This window comes from Peromyscus eremicus, chromosome 5, assembly GCF_949786415.1.
Source record: "Peromyscus eremicus chromosome 5, PerEre_H2_v1, whole genome shotgun sequence".
NCBI classification, from domain to species: domain Eukaryota; kingdom Metazoa; phylum Chordata; class Mammalia; order Rodentia; family Cricetidae; genus Peromyscus; species Peromyscus eremicus.
This window is the reverse complement of record NC_081420.1, coordinates 132393866-132418078: the sequence shown is the minus strand read 5'-3', so window position 1 is coordinate 132418078 and position 24213 is coordinate 132393866. Positions and strand designations below refer to the sequence as shown.

Below are 24213 nucleotides of genomic sequence, written 5' to 3'. Positions count from 1 at the left end.
CCAGGATTGTTCAGTACTATGTGGTGATGGATTAGAGGGCTTGGAGGCATTAAAGCCAATGGCAGCCTTCACAGAATTGGAGAGACCAGAGAGAGGCCTGAAGAGGGTGGCTTGAAAGCCAGGGGAGTTTGGGGTTTTACTGAGCTTGAAATGTGCCCAGTAGGAGGCATTTGAGCAGGAAAAGTCACAAGTGTTTCAGGTCAAAGTGAGAGCCACATGCAGGAGCTACGCAGGAGTGGGCTACACAGTGCCATGGGAGACCTCTGACACTGTTGTTGCCTGGTTCTCAAGGTGCCTTAACAGGTCAGTGGAGGGGCTCCTACTGGGGGCCTGGAACTACCAGCTCTCCTGCCTCACCTGCCAGAAATGGGTGTGCCTCCGGAAGCAGAAGAATATGCCCGCCAGTGAGAATTGACTCTATACACCCAGGAAAAACACAGAAAAGCGGTTTCATAATAGTGTGTGCTTCTGGCCCTGGCTAATGCTCAAAGAGAAACTTGCCTCCAACAGAAAATCTTACTAACTTCTTCTGTAGGCCTTAGGCTTATACATTTCGTTTATGCTGTCATCCTTAAATCTCTTTCAGGTCCTGGCCCCCAGGTTACATTTTAAACAATTTAAACATTGACTGTAGGCTACAAGTCTGGCCACTTGGCCAGATGGGAGATTTACACAGCGAAATATTGCCAGAGTTATTCTTTTTTTCCCTTCCTTCTTTTCCTTTTTTCTTCCCTCTTTTTTTCCTTTCCTCTTTTCTTCCCTTCCCTTTTCCCTTCCCCTTCTTCCCCCTTCCCTTCCCTTCCTTTCCTTTCCCTTTCCTTCTTTTTTTTTTCTGCCTCCCGAGTGCTGGGATTCAAGGCGTGCACCACCACCACCCATAGCTGTTACCCAGGGTCATCTTGTCCACCTGGCAGAGTTATGCTTCTCCAGAAGAGAAACCCGGCTTTATTTCAGGCCAGTCCTTAAGGACGTTTGTCCCTCTGCCCTACCTCCCTTGAACTGCCTGTTAGAGGCGTGTTCTCTGATATGGCAATGGGCTTAATGGCTGGTTGTAAATCAGACTTGTCTCTTTGGGTTATGGGCAATCCCCGGGAACAAACATTGATAGAATTATTTCTAACAAGCCTGGTAGTATAGAACTGCTCTTGGAGTTAGTTTATTAAAAAATCCAGTATAACATCAATTTTACTACTTTCAGTTTCTCCTACATCACTCCCACCAGGGAGCTACCAGCCCTCCCACTCCAGCCACTGGCTCTGAGTCCCCGACGTGGAGGTCCAGCCCCTTTCAGGGTACCAGGCAGCGCCCCGCAGAGCCAGGAGCTAGCTGCAATCACTGCCAGAGAATGGCGCCAGTGGCTGCCGCATAAACCTCTGGGCGGGTCTCCATGGTGACTGGCACACGCCGTGTCCAATGGTGGCCCGGGGTGCCTGTTTGTTCCCCCCCCCAACCTCCCCAGGGATGGAAGCTTCTTTGATTGACAGCTTGCCTTGAGCGCTGTTACGTAAGGGGAGGGACGAGCGCGGCCCCACCCGAGCGGCGCTGATTTGATTGGCAGGCCGGAGCACCGACCCCCAGCACCTCCCGGAAGCACGTCCTTGATGGACAGCGAGAGAGCCACTCGGCATGGGTGTCCGAGCGGAAGGTCCCAGGCTGGGGGCGTGTCCAGGGCGTGTCCCGCCGAGGGCAGGGCGGGGCGGGGCGCTGCGGGAGAGGAGCGGCAGGGGCCGGCCTGCGCTGCGGCCGGAGATGCTGTCGGGTCGCGGTGGCGCTCGGCCGCCGGAGCTCCGCAACGAGGGCGTCCAGGTGAGAGTCCTGCCTCTTGGCCGGTGGCTGCTGAGCCGTCCAGGCTGAGGGGCGATGTCCGCGGCCCGGCGTTCTGTTCCCTGCGGAGCGCTAGGGACTCGGGCGACGGCGGCCGCGCGGGGACACGGGGGCGGGGCCGCACCTGTGCGCTCCAGGCACCTGCTGCGCGGCCTCGGCGGACGACCGTGGAAGAAAAGGGAGGCAGGCTCGGTGGCTCTCCCGTCGGGCCTCCCGGCCCGCTCTGTGTCCCGTCGCCCCGCCGAGGGGCTGCTGCGAAGCCCCAGGCCCTTGGCCTCGGCTGCAGACTCGCGGGCCCGGCCGGCCTCCAGCCAGCGTAGAGGCTAGGGCCGGGCACCAGCCTTGCATCACCTCGGGACAGGTTTGTCCAGATTCTCTACGTGCTCCGAGACGGGTTTGTGCCCCGGGCGAAGGTGCCCGGCCCAGCTGGCTGCCCGGCCGGACTGTCCGAGGCCGGGGCTGTTTACTTTTCCTTGGTTCTGCCTGGTGGTCTCTTAACGTTAGATTTCGTAAACCCTGTTTTGCGGCGATACGTTAGTTAGTGCCCATACATATTAGCTCTGTGTCACAGAGGAGGGACGACGGTAGCCAGGTCTCATTTGCCCTCTGCGGCATACCTTCGTCGCACAGGTGAAGATGCCAACTTCGCTCAGCTGTGCGCTGTAAAGCCACGCAAATCATTTTTTATTCTTAGAGCCCAAAAAGCAGAAAGTCTGATGGTGTTTTCTGAGAACAAGAATGGAGCCTGTTTTCCTTACATGTCGTTACTATTGGCCGATGTCATGCTATGACTATGGCAGATTGGTCATCTAGCAAACTATGTAGTTTCTGAAAAGTTGGCTACAGTTCCCTGTGCTTATGTTGCTACTGGAACCATTTAGTTAAAAATATCGCCGCGATGGATGGCACATGGTACCTCTTGGAGGAACCAAGAACAATGTACCGAGTTTTTAAAGGCAAAAGATACAGACTTGAAAGGTACCTGCTGCCTGTATATTTACAAGTAGGAAATGCCAAGTCGTAAAGGACCCCGACAAAACAAGTGTACCTAAACAGTGGAGTGCTGGTCCTGAAAATCCAATGTGGTTTTCATTTGAGCCAAACAGGAACATACCCCCTCCCCCTCCCCCAATTTTGATATACTGTTGTGTCAGCCACCTTTAAAAGCAGGTTTGCAAAGTCTATTAACTGGCTGCAAGTCAGCAGGTTAGTGGGGGAAATGGGATCCCTGTCCTCTGATTTAATTATTGGGTGACATTGTCTCCTGGAAAGCACAACAGCAGTTACAGGCACTGGCTGGGATGTAGAGCTAGTACCCACCCATGGGTGCTGTAGGCACACCAGAGAAAATAAATCACTGCTGATTAGAGATATTAGGTACAGCATTGCCTCTTAGGAATTTGAGGAAATGTTGCTAAGTTTTGACTCCTTTCACTGATAAACATTATTCAGATAAGGAGCCATACTTTAAAACACAGCAGAGCCTCTGGGAGACAGTTTACACCTGGGCTGGCTACGTCTTCCTGTGAGTCTTTGTATGTTTAGTACGTGACCCACTGACCCTGTGACCTTTGAAACCTGCCTTTTTATCCACTACCTGATGCTTCAAGCATCAGGTTCGGGAAATGTCTCACTTGAACCCTCCCTGAATTTATACGTTCACAAGTCCTCAAGTGCCTAATCCTCCAGACTTCCATATTTTTAGTACTTTAAACAAACCTCCTTTTGCTATGAACCTTTGCCTGTAACCTGTACAGGGGGCAGGGGGATTGGGAGTTTGAGGCCAGTCTGAGCTGTAGAGTGAATTCCTGACCAACCTGGACCACATAATGAGCCTGTTTCTTTTCTTTTCTTCTTTTTTTTTTTCTTTTTTTTTTTTGTTGTTGTTTAAGGGCAATTTCCTGGGGTAATAGGGACAGGATTCAACCCCCTTTCCTGATGTAGGTATACTTGGTCTCCCATGTTTCTTCTTACCTCGTTGACTATTAGTTTTGTACTGGACACAACTCATTCAGGACATTCTAGTCACCACCTTGACCCTGGGGACAGTGACACAGCTTTCGTGTAGGTGGTCAGTGCATCCTGAATACAGCCTTCCCATCGGTCAGGTGCCTGGATACAGTGCTAGTTCCTGAATACAGCCTTCCCATCGGTCAGGTGCCTGGATACAGTGCTAGTTCCTGAATACAGCCTTCCCATCGGTCAGGTGCCTGGATACAGTGCTAGCAGCAATGGCTGTGTGCTGAAGCAAAGCTGAATCTTGTTCTTGACTATTCTAAATGCTGGTCAGGAACCTGGTACACAGGGGATGTTTTCGTTTGCGAAAGCGGGTACCACGGTGTAATCCAACCTGGCCTCAAACTCTGGATCCTCCTGCCTCAGCCTCCCAAGTACTGGGCTCGGCATGCTTGGCTATGGTACGCACTTTCATATAGCTATCTGATGGTGTGAGAGGAACTGGAGCCTGCAGTGGAAAGGTGTGGAGAGGGATTGTTATTCATTGGGTTCTCAGATGCCATTCCCAGGCCTCTCCATCTGTGGACCGTTGGCATGATGTGTGTCCAGGGTGCTAGGCTCTGTCTTAACTGTTGGTGTTGGTGTGTTGTATTCTTTCCATTTGTTCAAGGCAGCGTGAATGCTAAGGACAGAAGAGTTGGATGCCCCAGCGCTGAAGTTCTTTGTTTGGAGTACACGTTATGAACCCTTTGTGGAGCATGTCTGCAGGCTCTGTGCGCAAAGTAGGTACAGTCAATAAATAGCAATCTGATAGAAAGGAAGGCTCACAGTCTCTATCAAGGTCACCTGTAACCTTTAGCAAAAGTTACCAGGTTTTATTTCTGAGAAATCACTTTGTCCATTAAAACCAGTTTCTCAGGCTGAATTCACATCAGCAGGAGTTCTGATGAATCACTATGCTAAGATTAGTTCATTTAACTTGTATGTATACTTGATGAAATTTGTGACATATTCTAATGTTTTTCTGTTGAAGTTTCAGGATTTGGTTTTTAGAGAAGCTTCAGTCAAGTCACCTAAGAGTTGGGCATTAAATAAGTGACCTAAATAAAATGTCTTTATTTTTTGGAGAAGTCTTACTGTATAGCCCAGAATAGCCTGGTATTCTGTAGCCTAGGTTGCCTCAAAACAGCAGTCTTCTTGCCTTAGCTTACTGAGTGTTGGGATAATAAGTGTGAGCTATCATGCACAGTTTTATTATATATTATATATATCATAATTATATAAATTATATAAATTATGATGTATGTATATATATATTATATATATATGGGCTGGCAAAATGGCTCAGTGGATAAAGGCGCTTGTTGCCAAATCTGAGTTTGTCCTCTGACCTATATATGTGTGCCATGGCACACATGCATCCCAAATAAATAATGTAATAAAAAAAAATCTTTAAAAAATATATTTTCCTCTTATGAAAGATTAAAATATACAAGCAGTAATTTAAAAGCTCAATTCCACCTGTAGATCAACATCATTATTACCTTTTTTCCTATGCACATAAGGGTTTTTGTACAACAAATTCAATAGCCTCTGTTGTATTGGAGGTTAGGAAGGACCAGTGAGATGCTAGTTTTCTGGTCATTCTGAGTTCACTGACTGAGGATAGCAGTGTATGCTAGTGAAGCAAGTGTGGGAACGGCAGGATCGTGTGAGACCTAAGCAAGTGAGATGACAGCTTCGTTTCCTTGTCCTAGCCCTGTGCTGGCATCAGGGAGCAACTCATTTCAGTCACCTGCACTGCTTATTTTGAACTCCATTTCTACAGTGTCTGCGGGTACATGAGGCCTCTCCAGTCTTGTTAATGGCTTTCCTGCTTCAGTTGCTTGGGAAAGGCTTGACTACATTGTTCTAATGGGATTCTTCCTGCTTTAGTCATACTTCAGTCTTATCTGCTCCTTCTCTGACCTGCCTTCTCAAGGGATTTGAAGGCATCCTGATCATGGTGTGAGAGTTCCTATGTAAAGAGTAACTAGCTAGGAGGAGTTCTCAGTGTGCTGCTTTCAGAGTTGCCATAAATGCTCTCACAATTTCATTCCGAACAGCGAGCTGAAGGCGAAGAGAAGACATTAGCCGGGGATGGGAAAACCAGTCCTCCACGAACTGCACCCAAAAAGCAGCTGCCATCTATTCCCAAAAATGCTCTGCCCATAACGAAGCCTACATCTCCGGCCCCAGCCGCACAGTCAACAAATGGCACCCATGCTTCTTATGGACCCTTCTACCTGGAATATTCGCTGCTTGCAGAATTGTGAGTCCTTCATGGATGATTGGTCAGTTGTGAATGGTCTCTGAAAGTTAAGAATGAAATCATGTCTCCTGATAGACTTGTGAATTAATCAGAGTTGTCTCTAGCTTGCTCCACTTTGGAGAATAGGAAGGAAGGCAGGATTTTTGAGAACATACAGTGGATTAGGAACTTGGTAGATTAATTTCAGTCTTCCTTTCTGTGAGGCATTTCACTGGAAGAGTGTATCAAGTGGGCAGAAGCTGGGTGGCATTCTCTTGAGTCACACACATTGGGAAGTTTAGGCTCCATTTTGGCCCTCATGTTTTAGGAAGCATTCTGACAGGACTAAATGCAGTAGGAAAGGGTCAGGAAGCCACAGTCAGTAGATGGAGGAACTACAGACATTGACTTGGAAGAAGAAACTCAAAAGAGTGCTTACAACTTTAAGTTACATTTTATTATGTATGTGTTGGGGGTTAGAGGTCAGAGGACATCTTGTAGTCAGTTCTCTTCTTATACCACGTGGGTCCCAGGGATTGAACTTAGATCATCATGCTTGGTGGCAGGTGCCTTTACTGACTGAGCCATCTTGCCAGCCCTCAGGAAAGTACTTAGAATGTTGTTTTGTATGTTAGGAGGTCTGTTATTAGAAGACTACTTGGTACAACCCTCAAAGATCCATATGAGGAGAGAAAGGTTCGGCTGCACCACTCGTCACAAGCCCACCCTCGCACTGAAGGTGTGCCTGTCTGAGGAGAGCAGGGCTGAGCACCGTGCCATGCCACTAGTGACGACACTGCTCAGCACATAGAGGAGTTCAAGTACCATGGAGTGTGGATCATTTGTTACAGGGACACAAAGTCTGGAGAATTCTTCACCTCCATAATCTTGAAGTTTCTCTATAGTTCAGTTCTTTTCAAAGCATCTTGATCACTCCTCCCAGGGTCCTGATGCTGTAATGGTCAGAGGGAATGAGGCCCAGTGTGGTATAGCAATGGTCTGTCTCTTCAGCTCTATAATGGATGCCTTGTGTTTTGTGGCTGAGCAGTGAGGTGGACAGGCTCCTACTGTGGTGACTGAAAGTTGGCTGTGTGTTAACACAAAACTGCCTTCTCTGACAAACGGCTCTGTGGGTAGCACTATCTGCTCGCCATGTTTCTGTGGACCTGCTAAGTCTCAGAGACTTGAAAAGGTAATGGACCTACCTGGTACGGTTGCAGTAAGATCTGTCCTGCATTCAAGGTCAGCCTGGAGTACATAAGTAATTTAGAAAATGTTTGTAAGTAAATGTGAGGTAGTTAGGGAGCAAACAAGGCCCCAGGGGCTAGAGAGATGGCTTAGCACCTAAGAGCATTTGACACTTTTGCAGATAACACTTCAGTTCCCAGCACCCACATGGTAGCTCACAACCATTTGTTTCTACAGTTCCAGAGGATCTGATGCCCCTTTCTGGCCTTTGTGGGGACCAGGGACTCACATGGTGCATTTACATACATGGCAGGCAAAATGCTCACACATGTAAAAATCAATCTTAAAAAAAGCCCCATAAACTATTTCTCTGTCCATTTCAGGGTTTGCAGGTGACTGTGTTTAGAGTACTTTGGTCAACACTGTCAGATCATAGCTCATAGCTGCAGCTTCAGGGAATCAAGCAAAATGGCTGCAATTGTGTAACTGGGTCCCAGAAAAAAAAAAACAAAACAGTAGCATCTTTCTGCCATGATCCTGTGTCTTGCTTTGTGTCAGCATGCACCTTCCCTAGCAAGGCCCAAAGAGTCTGAGTTGAGGGTGTTTGGGAGCTCAGAATGATGTCTGCTTCCACAAGCAACACTATATACCCAAAAGCTTGCCCTCCCGCTGACCCAGTGAGGCCGACTCAAAAGGACCGACTGCCAAGTGATGGCAACTCTGGACTCCATTTAGTACCTGTGATTGCAACTGAAAACAGTTTGCTCTTCACTTAGTAGTACAAATGTAGGATGCTGAAGCCCAAAAGGGAAATACCACATTTTTAATAGTGAAAAATAATTTTTGAATGTGTGAACTCTAATTTATAATGATAAAAGCAATAATTTTACAAATACCTACATTTACCTCAATTTTCTTGTGGGGTTTTGTTTGTTTGTTTGAGACAAGGTCTCACTATGTAGAAACTTGACTCATAAAGATCCACCGCTCTCTGCCCGCAATGCTGGGACTAAATGTGGGGGTTACCACATCAGCTCATTTACCTCAATTTAATGTTCAAAATTATCTGTTTCTGAGAGTAAAACTCAATTCTTTGTCCCTGTTTGGCTTTCTGAGTCTGAGACCCTGTGTTGGCTCAAGTTTCTCTGGGCTGGTTTGGAAGTAAGCGGGTGGGTGGTGATCTAGGAAACTCGGGCGTAAGACTGGAATGACTCTGTTTATATAGTTTGAGTGCCAGCTGCTACTTGTCTCAGACAATGTGGGATGCTTTGACTTCTGTGTGTCACTGGCATCTGTACAGTCTAATTAGTACCTGGCTCTCGTTTTAGTACATTGGTAGTGAAGCAGAAGCTACCAGGCGTCTATGTCCAGCCATCGTATCGCTCCGCATTGGGTAAGATGTGCATTCGACCTTCAGTTTGGGTGTGGGGTCTTCTGACACAGATGGGACTTTAGCGTGTGTATGTTCTCCTGCAGTGTGGTTTGGAGTAATATTCATACGACACGGGCTGTATCAGGATGGCGTATTCAAGTTTACGGTGTATATTCCTGATAACTATCCAGATGGCGACTGTCCAGTAAGTGGAGCTGCAGTTGAGGCCGTGCAGAGCTTCAGTCACTGGGGAAATCAAGGCTTACAGACTTCTTGATTCTTCTCCTGACCTTACATGTTAGGATGAATCAGTTTGCTCAGGTGTCTGTCTCCCACAGCCAACGGGGTGGTGCTTTGTTACCTGGGGTCATGCTACCCTGCCTGCAGCTCCATCCTTTCTCCGCTGGGGTGTGTGTGTGAGGTTGGGGGCTGTGCTGCACCATGCACTGCATGCCTGGTGATGCCATGCTGCAGGAGGAGAGCAGTATCTCCCCCGTTGCCAGACTGTTCACAGGAAGTGGTTGTAGTTAGGGCCCTTGCCGGGCCTGATCTGACCAGCAGCACGCCATCACTCGCACTGAAGTGTTTCTCTCTCCATCCAGCGCCTGCTGTTTGATATTCCCGTCTTTCACCCGCTGGTTGACCCCACCTCAGGTGAACTGGATGTGAAGAGGGCATTTGCAAAGTGGAGGTCAGTGTATCCAAGTCTCGCGTAGTAGCATAGCCATCAGGAACAAGAGAAGTAACCCGCCTGGTCTCCTTGCAGGCGGAACCATAATCATATATGGCAGGTCTTAATGTACGCAAGGAGAGTCTTCTACAAGATCGACACGACAAGCCCTCTAAACCCAGAGGCTGCAGTACTGTATGTGGTTTGTACTTTGTTACTTAAGCTTATTGTTTACTGGTATTTAAGGTAAATTGGTAAATTTTTTAAACGTTTCACAGGTATGAAAAAGACATTCAGCTTTTTAAAAGTAAAGTGGTCGACAGTGTTAACATATGTACTGCTCGTTTATTTGACCAGCCGAAAATAGAAGACCCCTATGCAATCAGGTAAGTGGTATGTCACCTGGTCCTTTACACATCTGCTTTAGAGGAACATACATAATGTTAGCCTGGAGCTTTTCACCTTCTGTCACCTCCACTCCTAATGCCACTTGGGCTCTTGGCCTTACACCAAAGGCTTTGTGTGTCAGAACGGGGTATTTAGTGACTCTGGTTTCCTGAGAATCTCTGTCAGGTGCTCATTCATTTTTCCGTATGAGGACTTTTCAGAAGGCAATGTGAGCTGCTCTGTATACCCTTCTTCATGGCCTAACATGCATACACCCAAAACCACCAACTTCAGACTATTACATAGTGGTCATTTCTCTCTGCTTTGTTAGTTTAAGGAAACACAACTTACTTCTAACATATTCAGAAAAAGACATCTCAAGGTGCATAGTAGTTTGGAGTACTGAACTAGAGCCAGCCTGACTCCTCAGCATTTAGATTTGGTGGAGAGAACATGTTAGAATAGAGTGGAGGGTCCTAAGCCATATGGACATGGGTGTTCTGGGAAGCACACTGCGGTGCCTTTATGGGCTCAGCTGATGGACTGCTTGGATGACTCTGCTTTGTTTTCTTCATCTTTAACATTTCAGGGTGCTATGAGGTTTGCAGGGCTAAGTGTTTATAAGAGGTAATTATGATAGGAAAAACTTTAAAGATTGTTCTTTAGCCAGGGTGGAGGGGATGGGTGGTGGGGTGGTGCACACCTTAAATCCCAGCAGTCAGGAGGCAGAGGCAGGTGGATCTGAGTTTGGGGCCAGCCTGGTCTACAGAGTGAGTTCCAGGACAGCAGGGGCTATATAGAGAAACCTTAAAATAAAATTCTTCCCTCTTAAGTTTTATTAGAATTGTCTTAATTGTTGAAAAATGGATGCTATACATGTTTTAAAGCTATGAACTCTTTTTAATATTTTCTGCCCTTCAAGTTTTTCTCCATGGAACCCTTCTGTCCATGATGAGGCCAGAGAGAAGATGTTGACTCAGAAAGTAAGTACATAACCGTTTTTAAAATGGCTATCCCGGTTTCTCAACGGTCTGCATTTGAGGCCACTGGTTACATACAGCTATCTTGGGGAAACTAGTCAGTATGATTCTGAACTTGCTCATCAGTCCTTTTTTTTTTTTTTAATGTCTGTTTTTGATTGTGCCTAGAAGCCTGACGAACAGCACAATAAAAGTGTTCATGTTGCTGGCCTGTCATGGGTAAAGCCTGGCTCAGTACAACCTTTCAGTAAAGAAGAGAAAACAGTAGCAACCTAAGAGATGGTGGACCTGGTGCACCATGCACTTTCCTGCTGGACTCTGGCCTAGTTAAAGCTGACTAACGGCAAAGGACTGCCTGAAGAGTAAACAGCGTGAACAGTGACTGCCTCAGTGTTGTGTGTGCGTAGGCTCTAACAGCAGGTTGTGGAGACCTCTCGTTAAGTAATGCCTTACTTCTGTCAGAAGTGTCAGGGTGGATCTAGTTCAGTACTCCAAATGACTGGGGACCTTGAGGCTTAAGTATTTTTCTGAATATGTTAGAGGTAAGTTGTGTGTACTTTCCCAGAGAGAAATGAGCACTGTGTAGTGGTTGGAAGTTGGTAGTTTCAGCTGTACTGTACATATGTTAGGCCATGAAGGAGGTGTAGAGAAGAGATTTCCAGAGGGCAGCACTTTCAAGTAGAAGACTGGCTTCCCGGCCTCAGCCTGCTGACTTGCTGTAAACGTCTATCTCAGAAGCGTTAGGAAAGTAGGCAGAACCAGGATGCTTGTTCATTTTGTTTTTGTTTTTTAAAAGCAAATTACTGTATTTTTATGGCAGGAGGAAGAGAAAAGTGTTCAAACGGTTTCTAATGAAGTCAGGTATTTAAATGGTGAATGACCGATGTGTTAGTAGAGATGAAATAAACCAATAAATGATTGATTGTCATTTATGCAGGAAACACATGCTCTTTTTCAATATAACTAGACAGAGACTAACTTATAAGTGCTTTATTGAAAAATACACATATTTTCATATAAAATTACAGTAGCAATCCCAAGAGGTTTTGTAAGTACTTTGCACAGCACTACTCTAGTGGACAGTGCAAGTTCTATTTAGAGCAGTATGAAGTTACCTAGTAACTTTGCTTATAACGATCCAATTTACAATTGAATGTTCTCCTTAGGATTATTAATCCAACTTAAAAACGACTGGAACAATAATGAATAATAAAGATATATGTAGGTAATCAATAGCTGTTAAATAATTTTCTAATTTGTATAAATGGTACTATGTACTAATAAAAACCTAAATTCTCCAACCTTTTTTTTAACTTCCAGGAATATCCTTAAAGATAACTTTCCTTTGGATGACTACCTCCAAAAGGAAGTGGTCATCATTTTTCAAATTCTCAATTCAACTTGATTCAAAAATTTTTACTTAGTCAGATGATCCCTATGTTTATGCCACTACCACAAATTGGAGCATTTTATACATGGCCAGAACATGTAGCTACATCAAGTCCTTTAAGAAAACACTGGCTTTTTAGCCTAGAAGTCTTGTATCTACTAAGGTCCACACTATAGAAAGTGCCATCATAAATATACAGCAAACTCTGGGTTACAGCGCCATGCATTTTACAGCCCTAAAGTGCCACCAGTTACACAGGTTCATTCAGACATTGCACAACTTTCGCACTGTACCATATCTACTGGGGAAGGGATAGTGCGCAAAGGGAACAGGAGCCTTAGGCAAGTGCCTGGAGACTTCCAGGTCTGGGCCATCCCCTCTGTTCTGTTTCATGAATGTAAATGTCTCAGGTATTTTCATCCTAAAACATATGGTTGGACCTAACCATATGCAAGTGGGAATGAAAGAGACAGGGTTTCATTGTGTAACAGCCCTGGCTGTCCTGGAACTCACTCTGTAGCCCAGGCTGGCCTTGAACTCACAGAGGCCTGCCTCTGCCTCCCAAGTGCTGGGGTTAAAGGCGTGCACCACCACCCAGCTAGGAATGAATTTAAATACAGTTCCTCTGCTGGGGCATACCTACACAGGCCTTTTACTAAAGAGTTGTTTTCTGTGGTACTTGTAAAAGCTTACCAGAGTTAAAAATCTAGATTTGGATTCTGGGCAGTGTTGAAGATAGGCATTAAATAATAGGGGAGAAGCAATTGGGATGAATAAAACTATCCCAAAGTAGTCTAATTTCTCACCAAAATGTCCTCCTTTTTTTTGCTTTTGAGTCAGGGTTACATATAGCCCAAGTTGGCCTCAAACTCCTGGTCCTCTTGGGTGCTGGAATAACAGGTATATACCGCTACACCAGTCAGAGAGCTTCCCTTTTCTACCAGGCTCTAGTAAGTGCTGGATTAAGGAACAAGGTTCCATAATCCTGCATGCATTAACTGCTAAGCAGTTCCTGTGAAGACAGTTTCCATACTGGAGACTAACCTCAGTGTGCCCCTCGGTCATTAGCTACATCTTGGAGACGACGTAACAGAGCAGAATGGTTTTCTGGGCAGATTCTCTTTGCCGGTGACTCACTGCCATCATCTAGGAGAATCCCTCTCTTTTTAGTTGGAGTCTCTCCTGTCCGTATCATACTGTTGATTTCTCTCAGTCTCTGTGGGGAGGAAGAAATAGATACAAAAACTTTAAAATGCTAAAAGCACATTGCTCAGTATTAAGTTAAAGAGTCTCAAGTGAATTCAGCAGTGTAAGCATTTGAACACCTTTGCAGAAAGAAAACCTAAGCAGATCCGGCCAGGACATTGATGACTCCAGGTCCAGCAGAGCATTTCTGTTTTTAACAAACTTCCTTGGTGATTGTGATAGCTATAATACACATGCTCAACAACTTGTGATTGATAGTTCTAGAGTATCATAGTTATGCCATGTTTAGTCACACATCCACTTTTGAGATTTGTGTGTGTGCATGTGCATGGATACGTGGAGGTCAGAGGACGACTGTGGAGTTTTTTCCTTCTACCTTTATGTGGGGCTCTAACCACAGGCTTCTCGACAGCCTCACATACACTCTAAAATAACAGCATGACTTGAAAGTTCACAGTGGCTCACTCCTATGATCTCGCCACGTGGGAGGCAGAAGCAAGAGGATTGCTGTAGGTTCAAAGTCAACCTAGCTTACATATTGAGGACAAGGTCAGCTGGAGTTATACAGGAAGACCTTGTCTCAAGCTCCACCCACCTCTTTTCTTGTTTTGAGACAGGTACCACTATAGGCCAGGCCATTTTGTTACACACTTTGTAGCCTAAGCTGGCCTCAAACTCACATCATCCCTCCTGCATCAGCCTCATGCATGCTAGAATTAAAAGTGTGAGCCACTATGCCAAGTTTCTTTTTATTTGGAGACTAGCTTTGAACTCTCAGGACTTGTGATTTCCCTGCCTCCGTGTCCCCAGTAGCTGGGATAACACTGCCTGAGTCACTTGTTTTCTAGCAGTCCTCCTCAACCACAATGTCACTAGAGAAATAAATACCCTTAGTTCCTGAAGGCATTCCTTACAGGTAATGCATCAGCGGCCTCTGGGGGCATAGGTTCTTCTATGAACTGTGGAGTTACTAAAATTATTCCTCATGTTCAGTGGCTTCAGAGAGCAGTCCAGTGAAGAAAGGCATTGCCAGAATATGTCATCAGCATTGTTTCTCAGGGCCTCAAAGTCTGCTCAGAAACTATTTTCTTCTGGTAACTGTTGGCTAGAATTTTGTTCATGTTTCTAATTTAAAAAGGATATTGAGAATGTTTGTATACACATAGTTTAAGGAATTTCAGAGTAGTGAATGAATAGTGACTCCTCACACCACCCTGCTTGGACAATTCTGGTCACTTCTCATTCCTCAGATTGTAAAATGCATATCCTAGGGCTAAGGCTGTAGCTCAATTGATAGCATGCTTTATCCTTTTTTCTTAGCATGGAAAAAAGACCTGTGTTCAATTCCCAACACTGCATAAATGGCTTGGCAATACCAGCACTCCCGAGATGGAGGCAGAAGGATCAGAAGTTCAAGGCCATTCTCAACTACACAGCAAAGTTGAGGCCAGCCTGGGCTACATGAGACCTAAAGTCAAAAGAATAGTATATCCTAGACATAATTCACTTACCTTCTCCACTCCCCCTACCCCCCCACCCCCCATGTTTGTGGTTCTGGGGATTAAACCCAGGGCCTAATGCATTCCAGATAAACATTCTACCACTGAACTATACTCTAGCCCATCATTTAATTCTTTACTCTGAAATAAACTGAAATTCTAAATTAAATCAGTGTTTTTGTCAGCATATGTATTTCCAAAGCTTCCTTTGATCCTTTCTCTTCTACTCTTTGCCTTCCTAAAAGCAGTCTAGTCTGCATTTGCTGTCTCTGTGGGTCTCCAGTTTACCTCAATATTCCTTACATTGCTCACTGACTACATCAGTTGATTAAATGGTACATAAATTATAAAGTTACTCTTCATTGTAGAGTTAGATACCTTAATACATAGCACATTTATAAAGTATAGTTTTGTAAGTAATTCTATTATGTACATACAGTACGTGGTCTTGGGTACATAATTCATTACATGATATTTTTTCACAGTTCAAACATTCAAATTTTAACATTTTTTGGTGGGGAAGGGGTACCAAGTTGTACATGTGGGATCAGAGAGAAACTTTCATACTTCTTGGTGGTTTTTCTATAAATGATGCATAATGGCTTCTTTATCTTGCCTTATTACAATGACAGAATCGATAGCCAGAGATGAATAGCAGTGAGAATGGACACTGGAAGGGAGGCATTCCGGCTCTCACCATTCCCTAATGGTGTGTTGTGTCGGCAAATTTGCACCAAATCACTTCTTCCAAAGATTTTGTTTTTGTTTTTGTTTTTTTCGAGACAGGGTTTCTCTGTGTAGCTTCACACCTTTCCTGAAACTCACGCTGTAGCCCAGGTTGGCCTCGAACTCACAGAGATCCGCCTGCCTCTGCCTCCCGAGTGCTGGAATTAAAGGCGTGCGCCACCACCGCCCAGCAACAAATCCATGTGGATGCTGGGAATTGAACTCTGGTCCTTTAGAAGAGCAGCTAGTGTTCTTAACTGCTGAACCATCCCTCCAGTCCCAAGATGTTTTTTATTGAACTACAAAATGATTTATCTTTACATTTTTTGAAGAGTTTATATAGAATTGGCATTATTTCTTCCTTTAATGTCTTGTAGAATTCACCAGTACAGCTGCCTGCAGTTACAGGTTTTTTTTTTTATGTTTTTAAACTAGAAATTTAAGACTGGTATGGTAGCTCTGCTTGTTATCCCTCCACTTAGGAGGCTGAGGCAGGAAGATTGGCAGGAGTTTGAGGTCAGCTTGGACTAGTGGGTGAGATCCTGTTTCAAAAACGATGGTCTGGAGGGATGGCTCAGAGTTTATCTTGCAGAAGACCTCGGTTTGATTCCCAGCACCCACATGGTGACTCATAACCATCTTTAACTCCAATTCTAGGGGATCTGATGCCCACTTCAGACTTCCCCAGGCACCAGACACACAAATGGTATACATATACAAATATAGGCAAAATACGCATACACATCTAAAAGCAAACAAATTTAAAATCTAAAATCTAAAAGCAAACAAATCTAATCAATACCGGGCTCCTAAGGCTTCTTCTTCTTAGTGTAGGTACATCACAGAGTCTGTCCATTTCTTCTGTGCCTCCACATTATAGGCATGAAAGTTACTCCTTAACCCTCAAGCTACTTTTAGTGTATTGGCAGTGTGTCATTTAGAAATGTTGAGTGATATAACATTTACCTGTTAGCACTATTTCAGCTATAACCTACTGTGGTGGTTTGAATGAGAATGGCCCCCATAGGCTCATAGATTTGAAAGCTTGGTCACCAGTGAATGGCTTTATTTGAAAGGATTAGGAGGTGTGACCTTGTTGGAGGAATTGTATCACTGGAGGTGAGCTTTGAGTTTCAAAAGCCTATGTCAAGTCATACCACGCCCCTCCTCCCCCCAGCCTATGGCTCATGATGTAGAACTTTTAGCTGCTTACTTCTCCAGCACCATGTCTGCCTGTGTACTGCCATGCTCTCTCCATGATGAGAATGGACTAACCTGTGAACCCCAAATTAAATGCTTTCCTTTATAAGAACTGCCTTGGTCATGTGTCTCATCACAGCAATAGAACAGTGACACATACAATTTTAATATTGTAGATTCTCAATATAAAATGCTTTCAATTTTTCTTGTGATCTCTTCTTTGACCCACAGAAATCTGATGTTTAGCTTCCAAAACTTTGGAGGTTGCTGGGCGGTGGTGGTACACGCCTTTAATCCCAGCACTCGGGAGGCAGAGCCAGGCGGATCTCTGTGAGTTCGAGGCCAGCCTGGGCTACCAAGTGAATTCCAGGAAAGGCAAAGCTACACAGAGAAACCCTGTCTCGAAAAAAAAAACAAAAAAACAAAAACAAAAAAACAAAACAAAAAAAAAAAACAAAACAAAAAAAAAAACTTGGAGGTTTCCAGATAGCATTCTTGTTAATAATTTCTGATTCATTGCCATCATGGCCAGAAAAAAAAATGTATTATTTGAAAGCTTTAATTTACTAAGAATGTGTAGGTGTAATTCAGTGGTAGAGCACCTGCCTAGCATGGCCAAGTCACTAGATTGGTCCTCAGCACTGTATTAAGACCTGTCTTTATAGTCTAGAGTGTGGTCTACGTTGGTAAAAATGTTCCACATGCAACCGATGCTGTTGGATTATGTTCCCATCTTTTTTATATTTATTAATTTTCTCTACTTATCCTATCAATTATGTTGAATTCTCAACTATGAATGTATTTTTCTCTCCTCTCACATCTCCCCTCTCATCTCACATCTCTCATAATTGAACATAGGGCTTCGTACATGCTAGACCAGTGCTTTAGCACTGAGCAATATTCCCAACCCAGGAAATGGATCTCTTGGGCATATACTCATTGTTCTGAAGTCTAGTTTTCCTGTTACATAGCTCTCCAGTTGTCTTTTTCCTTGGTGTTAGTATGATGTTTTAAACATTCTCTTTAAAACAGCCTTACTGAGTTATAATTTACATACCATCTAGTTCACCCATTTGAAGTGTGTGACTCCAGTGATGTCTGCACGGTACAACCATCTCCACACTCAACCTTGTTGCTCCCAGAGAAACCTTTCCCACTAGGAGAAATGCTTCCTTTTCTCCTGGGCAATCACTAATCTACTTTCAGCCTCTGCAAATGTGTACCTCAGTAGACTCATATGTAGTCTTTTATAACTAATCTCACTCACTCATGTTTTCAAGGCTCACCCACACTGAATTACGTACTAGTACTTCCTCTTGGGGGGGGGGCACATATTTTATTCATCAACTACTAGACATTTAGATTGCCATCTTTGAACTTGCTCTGTAGACTAGGTGGCCTCAAACTCAGAGATCTGCCAGCCTCTGCCTCCTGAGTGCTGGGATTAAAGGTGTGCACCACCACCACCAGGCAGGATTGCCATCCTTTAAACTGTTTGTGTCTTTACATTTGAAGCAATTGCATTAAGTTTTTACATCTAACTTCAGGTTGTCTTAGTGGGGTTATTTGTGAAACCTACAAACAGATTGACAGCAGTTGATCCCAAAAGCAACTGCAGTGGGATGAGCTTTCGATATTAGGACAGTACTTCCTGTAAAACTGGACTTGCAATTTTAACCAAATACATTCCCAAGTGGATTATGGGGGGAAATGAATAAAACAGGTAAAAGGGCTGGGGAGACAGCTCAGTCAGCAGAACTGTAACAAGCCAAATACAGTGTGTGACCTCCAGTGTCATCAATGTAGGCACCACACCCTGCCCTGTGTAGTAAAGTAGCATGGTTCCCCAGCACATCCCAGTCAAGAGGGCGCATCTGCATTTGGCTTGTCATAGCTCTTCGGTCCCCAGCTGAGCCTGTCTACATTACTACCAATGAGACAGCCTTTGCCTTAAGGATATCACTTTCTTCCTCTCTCTGCTTGTTGGATTGCACTTCTATATCTCAGGAAATGTGTAATTCTTCACCGTCCAGCCTCAAGCTTCCCAGCTCTCAGACTGAAGCACATGCTACCACATATGTCTAACAATGAGCTTTCCATTTTTTCCTCAGACAGAGTCCAAAAGACAGGCACTCTGTTGCAGAAACAAAACTTGGTAACCAGTTTAGGGGTCCAAGGTTTCTATTCTGAACAGAAATAGAAAAATACAATCTTACAAATAAAACAAAACTCCAAAATAGGAATAGGAAAGGGATCCAGAAAAATGGATTTAGTTCCCCTACTTTATTTCTAACCCTGATGTCCTCAAAAATCAAGCCAGTTCACCCTGGGTTTTGTCCCTTGTGACTTACTGCCTTCTGTTTCCTGGCAGTTGCTATTGCTCTAGGAAGTACTCACACTTAGCAAAAACTCTATTCCCAGCCTCCTAGTGCATTTGAGAGTTAGTGAAAGCCGTTCTTGAGTCTTACCTTTGATGGGCTGTCGCTGAAGTAGTAAAAAATCTTCTCTCCAGGAGAAAGCATTGCTTCGTTTTTGTGTGGGGAAATGTAGATAGGATGATTTTGAGATAACTGTATTCGGCGAGGGGAGCCTGTTCTTACAAATGGGTAGGGAGAGAGGGGAGGAGTGTCCATCTGTGAAAAATAAAATAGAAATTCTGAGAAAACACTTCTCTAGCCAAGTTGTATTAAAAGTCATCTATTTTATTGAGTGGAAAGACATAATAAAGCAGAAGCTTTTCAATGCTGACCAGCAATGGATTAGCAACAACCAAAGAAACTTATACTAATAGCTAACAGCTGTAGGGGCTTGGTTTCTGCCAGTTCCTCTGTTGAGCATTTTTATACTTCATTTAAGCCTTACAACAACCAGATAAACTATTAACTACTATTCTCTTAATATATGAGGTGACAGAAAGCACAGAGTTTAGTAATTTGCAAAGCCATCGCTGTTAAGTACTGCACAATCTAAGCCCATGTGGTTGCTGTCTCCTGTTCCACTGGATGTAGAGAATTCTACACAGTCTTATTCATACTGCTGAGCATCAGCAGAGGTTATGTTGATTAGGCAAGGTACTTGGGTTGGAGACTTCCTTAGTTTTATTTAATGAAAGAATTATTTGTTTATAGTTTGTGATGGAAAAGGTCAAACGAATGACTCCTCCCCCTCAAGAGTAAAGCAGCATCCAGTGGTCCCTGATGCACTTACGTTTGCCTGCGAGTACTTCATGGCAAATGTTTGGATTTGTTTTATGTAGATGTTGTTGTAGAACTGAATGAGGTCTCCTCTTTCCTCCTCCTCAATGTCACTGTTGGCACCCGTGAGTCGAGTTGGTGTAGGAGGGGCACTGCTGGGCTGTGGAACTGGTAAGGTGCTATTTGACCTCATAACTGGACTGGAGTCTCGACTGGCTGCAGCCAAGAAAACAAAAGATGTTGGTCTGGATTGTTTGAAAAGACACTTGACTAGGAAAAGGGCGAAACAGCTCTATGTGTGCATTAGTCATCAATGGCAACTAGCAGGCACTCTGGGTTTAGGGCTTTGGTGTGTGTCATGTGTATGCAGGTGCATATATGTGTGGAGGCCACAGGCCAACCTTGGGTACCATTCCTTGGGAGCTGTCTACCTTCTGTTTTTGAGCCAAGGTCTCTCAGTGGGACCTGGGGCTCACCAACTGCACTAGCTGGCTAACCAGCAAACCCCAGTGATCCACTTGTGTCTGCCTCTCAAGAACTAGGATTACAGTGCCTGCTGTCATGCTGGCTTCTTATGTGGGGGCTAGGGATCAAATGGGTCCACATCCTTGTGCAGCACACCATTTACTGACTGGGCTATCTCCTCAGCCCTTGGCTGTATCTTCATCATCGTCCAATGAGAGAAGGTCTCACTTTACAGTCCAGGCAGGTCTGGAGCTTACAGTCCTCCTGCCTTAGACTTAGTAGAGATGAGATTACAGGCATGGGCCACCACTCCTGGACCTTGAGCTGTGTTCTTCATATCAAAAAGCAAAGCTCAAAATACTAAGAACTTTATTCCCTTATCATAACTGCACCACAGGTTGACTGAGTAGTTTATATTAGTAAGTTACACAGAGGTTTCTGGAACCTGAGCCCTCTACTAACAAGTTTAGGTCAACAACTAGGAACAGTATTTCTATATCACAGGTCTAACCAACAGGCAAGCTCTTCTGGAATTCAGGCTAGAAATTCCTATCTGAAACATGTTATTCTCTAAGTGCCTCAAAGCACTGGACTAAAGGACAACTGATGACTAAGTTTATTCCAGCAAATTATTTGAGAATCAACTACCTCTCTCTATATTTTTTATTTTATAATTCTTAGTCTTCTTGGCCTAAAAATTAAATGTTCATAAAGATCTGTCATATTTACCTCTGTCTTTATTTAGTTCTGTTGGAGAATTCTGGTGGCTTCTGCTGTCACTGCTGCCAGAATTTCTTCTTTTCCTTTTTCCTTTTATCAGAACACTTCTGTATACCTTTAAAGAGACAGCGAGAAGAGGACAGAAGCTAGCATTTACTGACTCTATACTAGATGCTAGGACCTTAACATATGATACTTGCTTCTCACGAAAATATACTTAGCGATGGCTGTCTTCGGGGAATGTTAGAACTGCAGCCAACTTAGGCATTGTGCATGTCTAGCATGCCAGCACTCAAAAGGCTAAGGGAGAAGTGTTGCAAGTTCAAGGCCAATTTGGGCTACTATCTCAAAAAGGATAAAATAACAAAACCTTTGATCTAGCCAGACGTGGGTAATATGTGCACACACACACTACTTGCTAAAAGCAATAAATACTCTGATTCTCTAGAATTTGGTGTTTGTACATCCTTTAATATCAACACTTGGGAGGATGAGGCAGGTTCAGGCCAGCCAGGGCTACATAGCCTTTCTCAATAACAGTAACAAAACTTGGTGATCTGGGTCACAGAAGCTATTCACTAACAGTTGGCACTTACACTGGAGCCTGTCTCACTTCAGTTCCAAGTACTGCCTAAAACACTACAGAGCAGTACTAATACCGACTATAAATTCAAGTCATAACAAAGATCTAACCCAAAGATTCTTGGGTAAGTGACAAATGAGCCATGTTCAAGACAAAGTGGATTTTTTATTTTCAGTTGTCATTGTCTTAGTTTTATTACTGTGCTTTTACTAAACCAGACAAAAGGTGACATAAAAATCTATTAACTTCTAAATTTTATCTAGTTTATGATTCTCTGAATTAAGAAATATGTCACAGGCTAGAGAGTTAGCTCATTGGTTAAGTGAACTGGCTGCTCTTCTAGGGGACCCAGGTTCGATTCTCAAAAAACCCACATGATGGCTGACAAGAGTCTAACTCCAGTTCCAGGGGATGCAATGTCTTCTTCTGGCCTCTAAGGGGACCAAGCATCCATGTGAGATACACATGCAGGCAAAACACCCATATACATAAGAGTAAATATTTCCTATCATTGCCTTTGGAGAAAGAGGACTTTAAATAACTTGCATGAAATTGTATGCCAGTGATGTAAAAAATGAAAATAGCCAAACCTCTTAGATTCTTAGTTATAAATCCTGGCAGGGGAGAAAGGCACACAACTAACTATAGCTATTTTTTTTTTTTTTTTAATTCATCACAGACTTAAGCTTTACTTTCAGCCCTGACAGAAAACACGGTTACCTGGCTCCGGGCCTGTGGCTGAGTCCTGTAACAACGCATGATATTCTGGAAGGATTTGTCTTCTTTTGTGACCTACAAACAGGAGAATACTTAGAAAGATCCACATCAGGCATGACAGTGAGCAGCTCAGTGATCCTATTGCCAGTATATTCAGAGACTCTGTAGAGCAAATGAACAGCCATCCATTCATGAAAACCTGAAGTTTAGTGTGGAGCTTGGTAAGGAACCACAGCCTGGTACAGAAAAATACAGTAACTAAAATGAGAAGTTGACTAGAAGTGGAAGTTGATAGATCTGAAGTGGAAAAGAAAAAAAAATCAACAAACTTGCCTAAGGAGTATATTGTCTGAAGAAGAGAAAAAAAGATACACAGCCCCAGAAAACTGTTGGACATGAGGAAGCACATCAGCTTTCATGGAACAAGAGTGTCAGAAGAAGATAGAGGCAGAGAAGCAAGAAAAGATGTTCAAAGAAACAAAGACTAAGCTGAGCATCATGATAGGCAGGGGCAGGAGGATCCAGAGTTTCAGGCTAGCCTGGGCTACATAGCAAGACACCGGGGTAAAGAAAGACTGATAGCACCCAAGTTTACGTTAAAACGTTAATGTACACATTCAGGAAGCTCATCAGACAGCAGACTGAATAAGAGATCCACACCAGGGTTATCAGTAAAAATGTGTAAAGCTATAGAAAGCATCGAGAAAACCAGTTTTCCTTTACAGGGAAAGTCAAATAAGGTAGGAGCTGACTTCTCATCAGAAACTATATAAGTGGAACAACAGATTCAGAAAGGTCAAAAAGAAAAGCCTCCTGTATAGTGCAGAGCATTCTTTCAGAAGTGAGTAAACACTTAGAGTAAACCCTCATAGAAAGGCCATAGAAACAAGTGATACAAATACACATGAAAAGGGCACTTGTAAAGCATTACCATATTGCAAAGACAGGGTAAATGCATATTCTGCTTAATTAAAAACAGCAGTTACATAAAATAAAATGTGTATGATGTGTTGTTGTAGCTGTAACAGAAATATACATTTACCAAAAATGTACCAAGGAGGTGGGTAGGGTATTACACAAGGGACTGCAGACGCCACTTCAACCCACAGGAACCAATAAACAGAAACGTAAATAGGTTAATATGGCAGTAGCTCTAAATACACACATGCCTTTTCCTGGCTCCTTGAAAAGTCATACCATTGAATCAAGGTAATAGTGGATTTGCAGCACTTCCAATGGAATATATATAAATACATAAACAAGACCTTCACAAAAGATAAATACATAAACAAGACCTTCGCAAAAGTTAAATGGGAAAAGAGAATATTAATGCATATATATCTTGCTGACATGAATTTGAAGCTAAGTTCTAAGAAGTTAAAGAGTGTGTGTGTGTGTGTGTGTGTGTGTGTGTGTGAGAGAGAGAGAGAGAGAGAGAGAGAGAGAGAGAGAGAGAGAAAGAGAGAGAGAAAGAATATATATAGCAAAAAGTAGATAATACCTAATTCAAAAGAAAGCAAAAGGAGAAATAAAGGAACAGAGACATACAAAAACCAGAATGCATGAATATAAAATACCTAGAAAACAAGTAGCCAAGTGTGGGGCACGCCTTTAATCCCAGTACTCAGGAGGCAGAGGCAGGTGGATCTCTGTGAGTTCGAGGTCAGTCAGGTCTACAGAGCAAGTTTTAGGACAGCCAGGGAGAGCTGTTACACAAAGAACCCTGTTCTGAAACACCAGAAAAGAAAAAGAAAAGGCCAGAAAACACCAGAAAAGGGGGGAAAAAAGGCCAGTAAAATAGACAAATGCAGTAGAGTCAATAACAATAAAAGCAAATGGATTAAAC

The 24213-nt window shown here is 43.8% G+C and overlaps 2 protein-coding genes across 6 annotated transcripts in view; one reads left to right on the top strand and one right to left on the bottom strand.

Annotated features, from left to right (window-relative positions):
• Window positions 1–1433: 1433 nt before the first annotated feature.
• Aktip (AKT interacting protein) lies at window positions 1434–23328 on the top strand. Of its 4 annotated transcripts, none has more exons than XM_059264545.1 (10): window positions 1693–1806; window positions 4455–4562; window positions 5886–6091; window positions 8587–8651; window positions 8735–8835; window positions 9233–9321; window positions 9397–9495; window positions 9579–9686; window positions 10610–10670; window positions 10836–11049. In XM_059264545.1, the coding sequence occupies exons 2-10, from the start codon at window positions 4521–4523 to the stop codon at window positions 10941–10943; spliced, it is 879 nt and encodes a 292-aa protein (XP_059120528.1). In that variant the 5' UTR covers window positions 1693–1806; window positions 4455–4520; the 3' UTR covers window positions 10944–11049. The 4 variants fall into 4 exon arrangements, with proteins under 4 accessions (XP_059120527.1, XP_059120526.1, XP_059120528.1 ...); XM_059264546.1 differs by having other exon boundaries at window positions 4451–4562; XM_059264544.1 differs by lacking the exons at window positions 4455–4562; window positions 10836–11049 and adding an exon at window positions 22330–23328 and having other exon boundaries at window positions 1434–1806.
• The window catches only part of Rbl2 (RB transcriptional corepressor like 2), a 50695-nt gene continuing 38124 nt past the window's right edge, over window positions 11643–24213 (bottom strand). For both annotated transcript variants that reach the window (XM_059264541.1, XM_059264542.1), the window contains exons 18-22: window positions 22371–22442; window positions 21077–21182; window positions 19896–20098; window positions 19157–19321; window positions 11643–13273 (exon numbers count right to left, since the gene is read on the bottom strand). In XM_059264541.1, coding sequence (XP_059120524.1) covers window positions 13103–13273; window positions 19157–19321; window positions 19896–20098; window positions 21077–21182; window positions 22371–22442 — 717 coding nt within the window. In that variant the 3' untranslated portion in view covers window positions 11643–13102. The remainder of the gene's footprint in view (window positions 13274–19156; window positions 19322–19895; window positions 20099–21076; window positions 21183–22370; window positions 22443–24213) is intronic.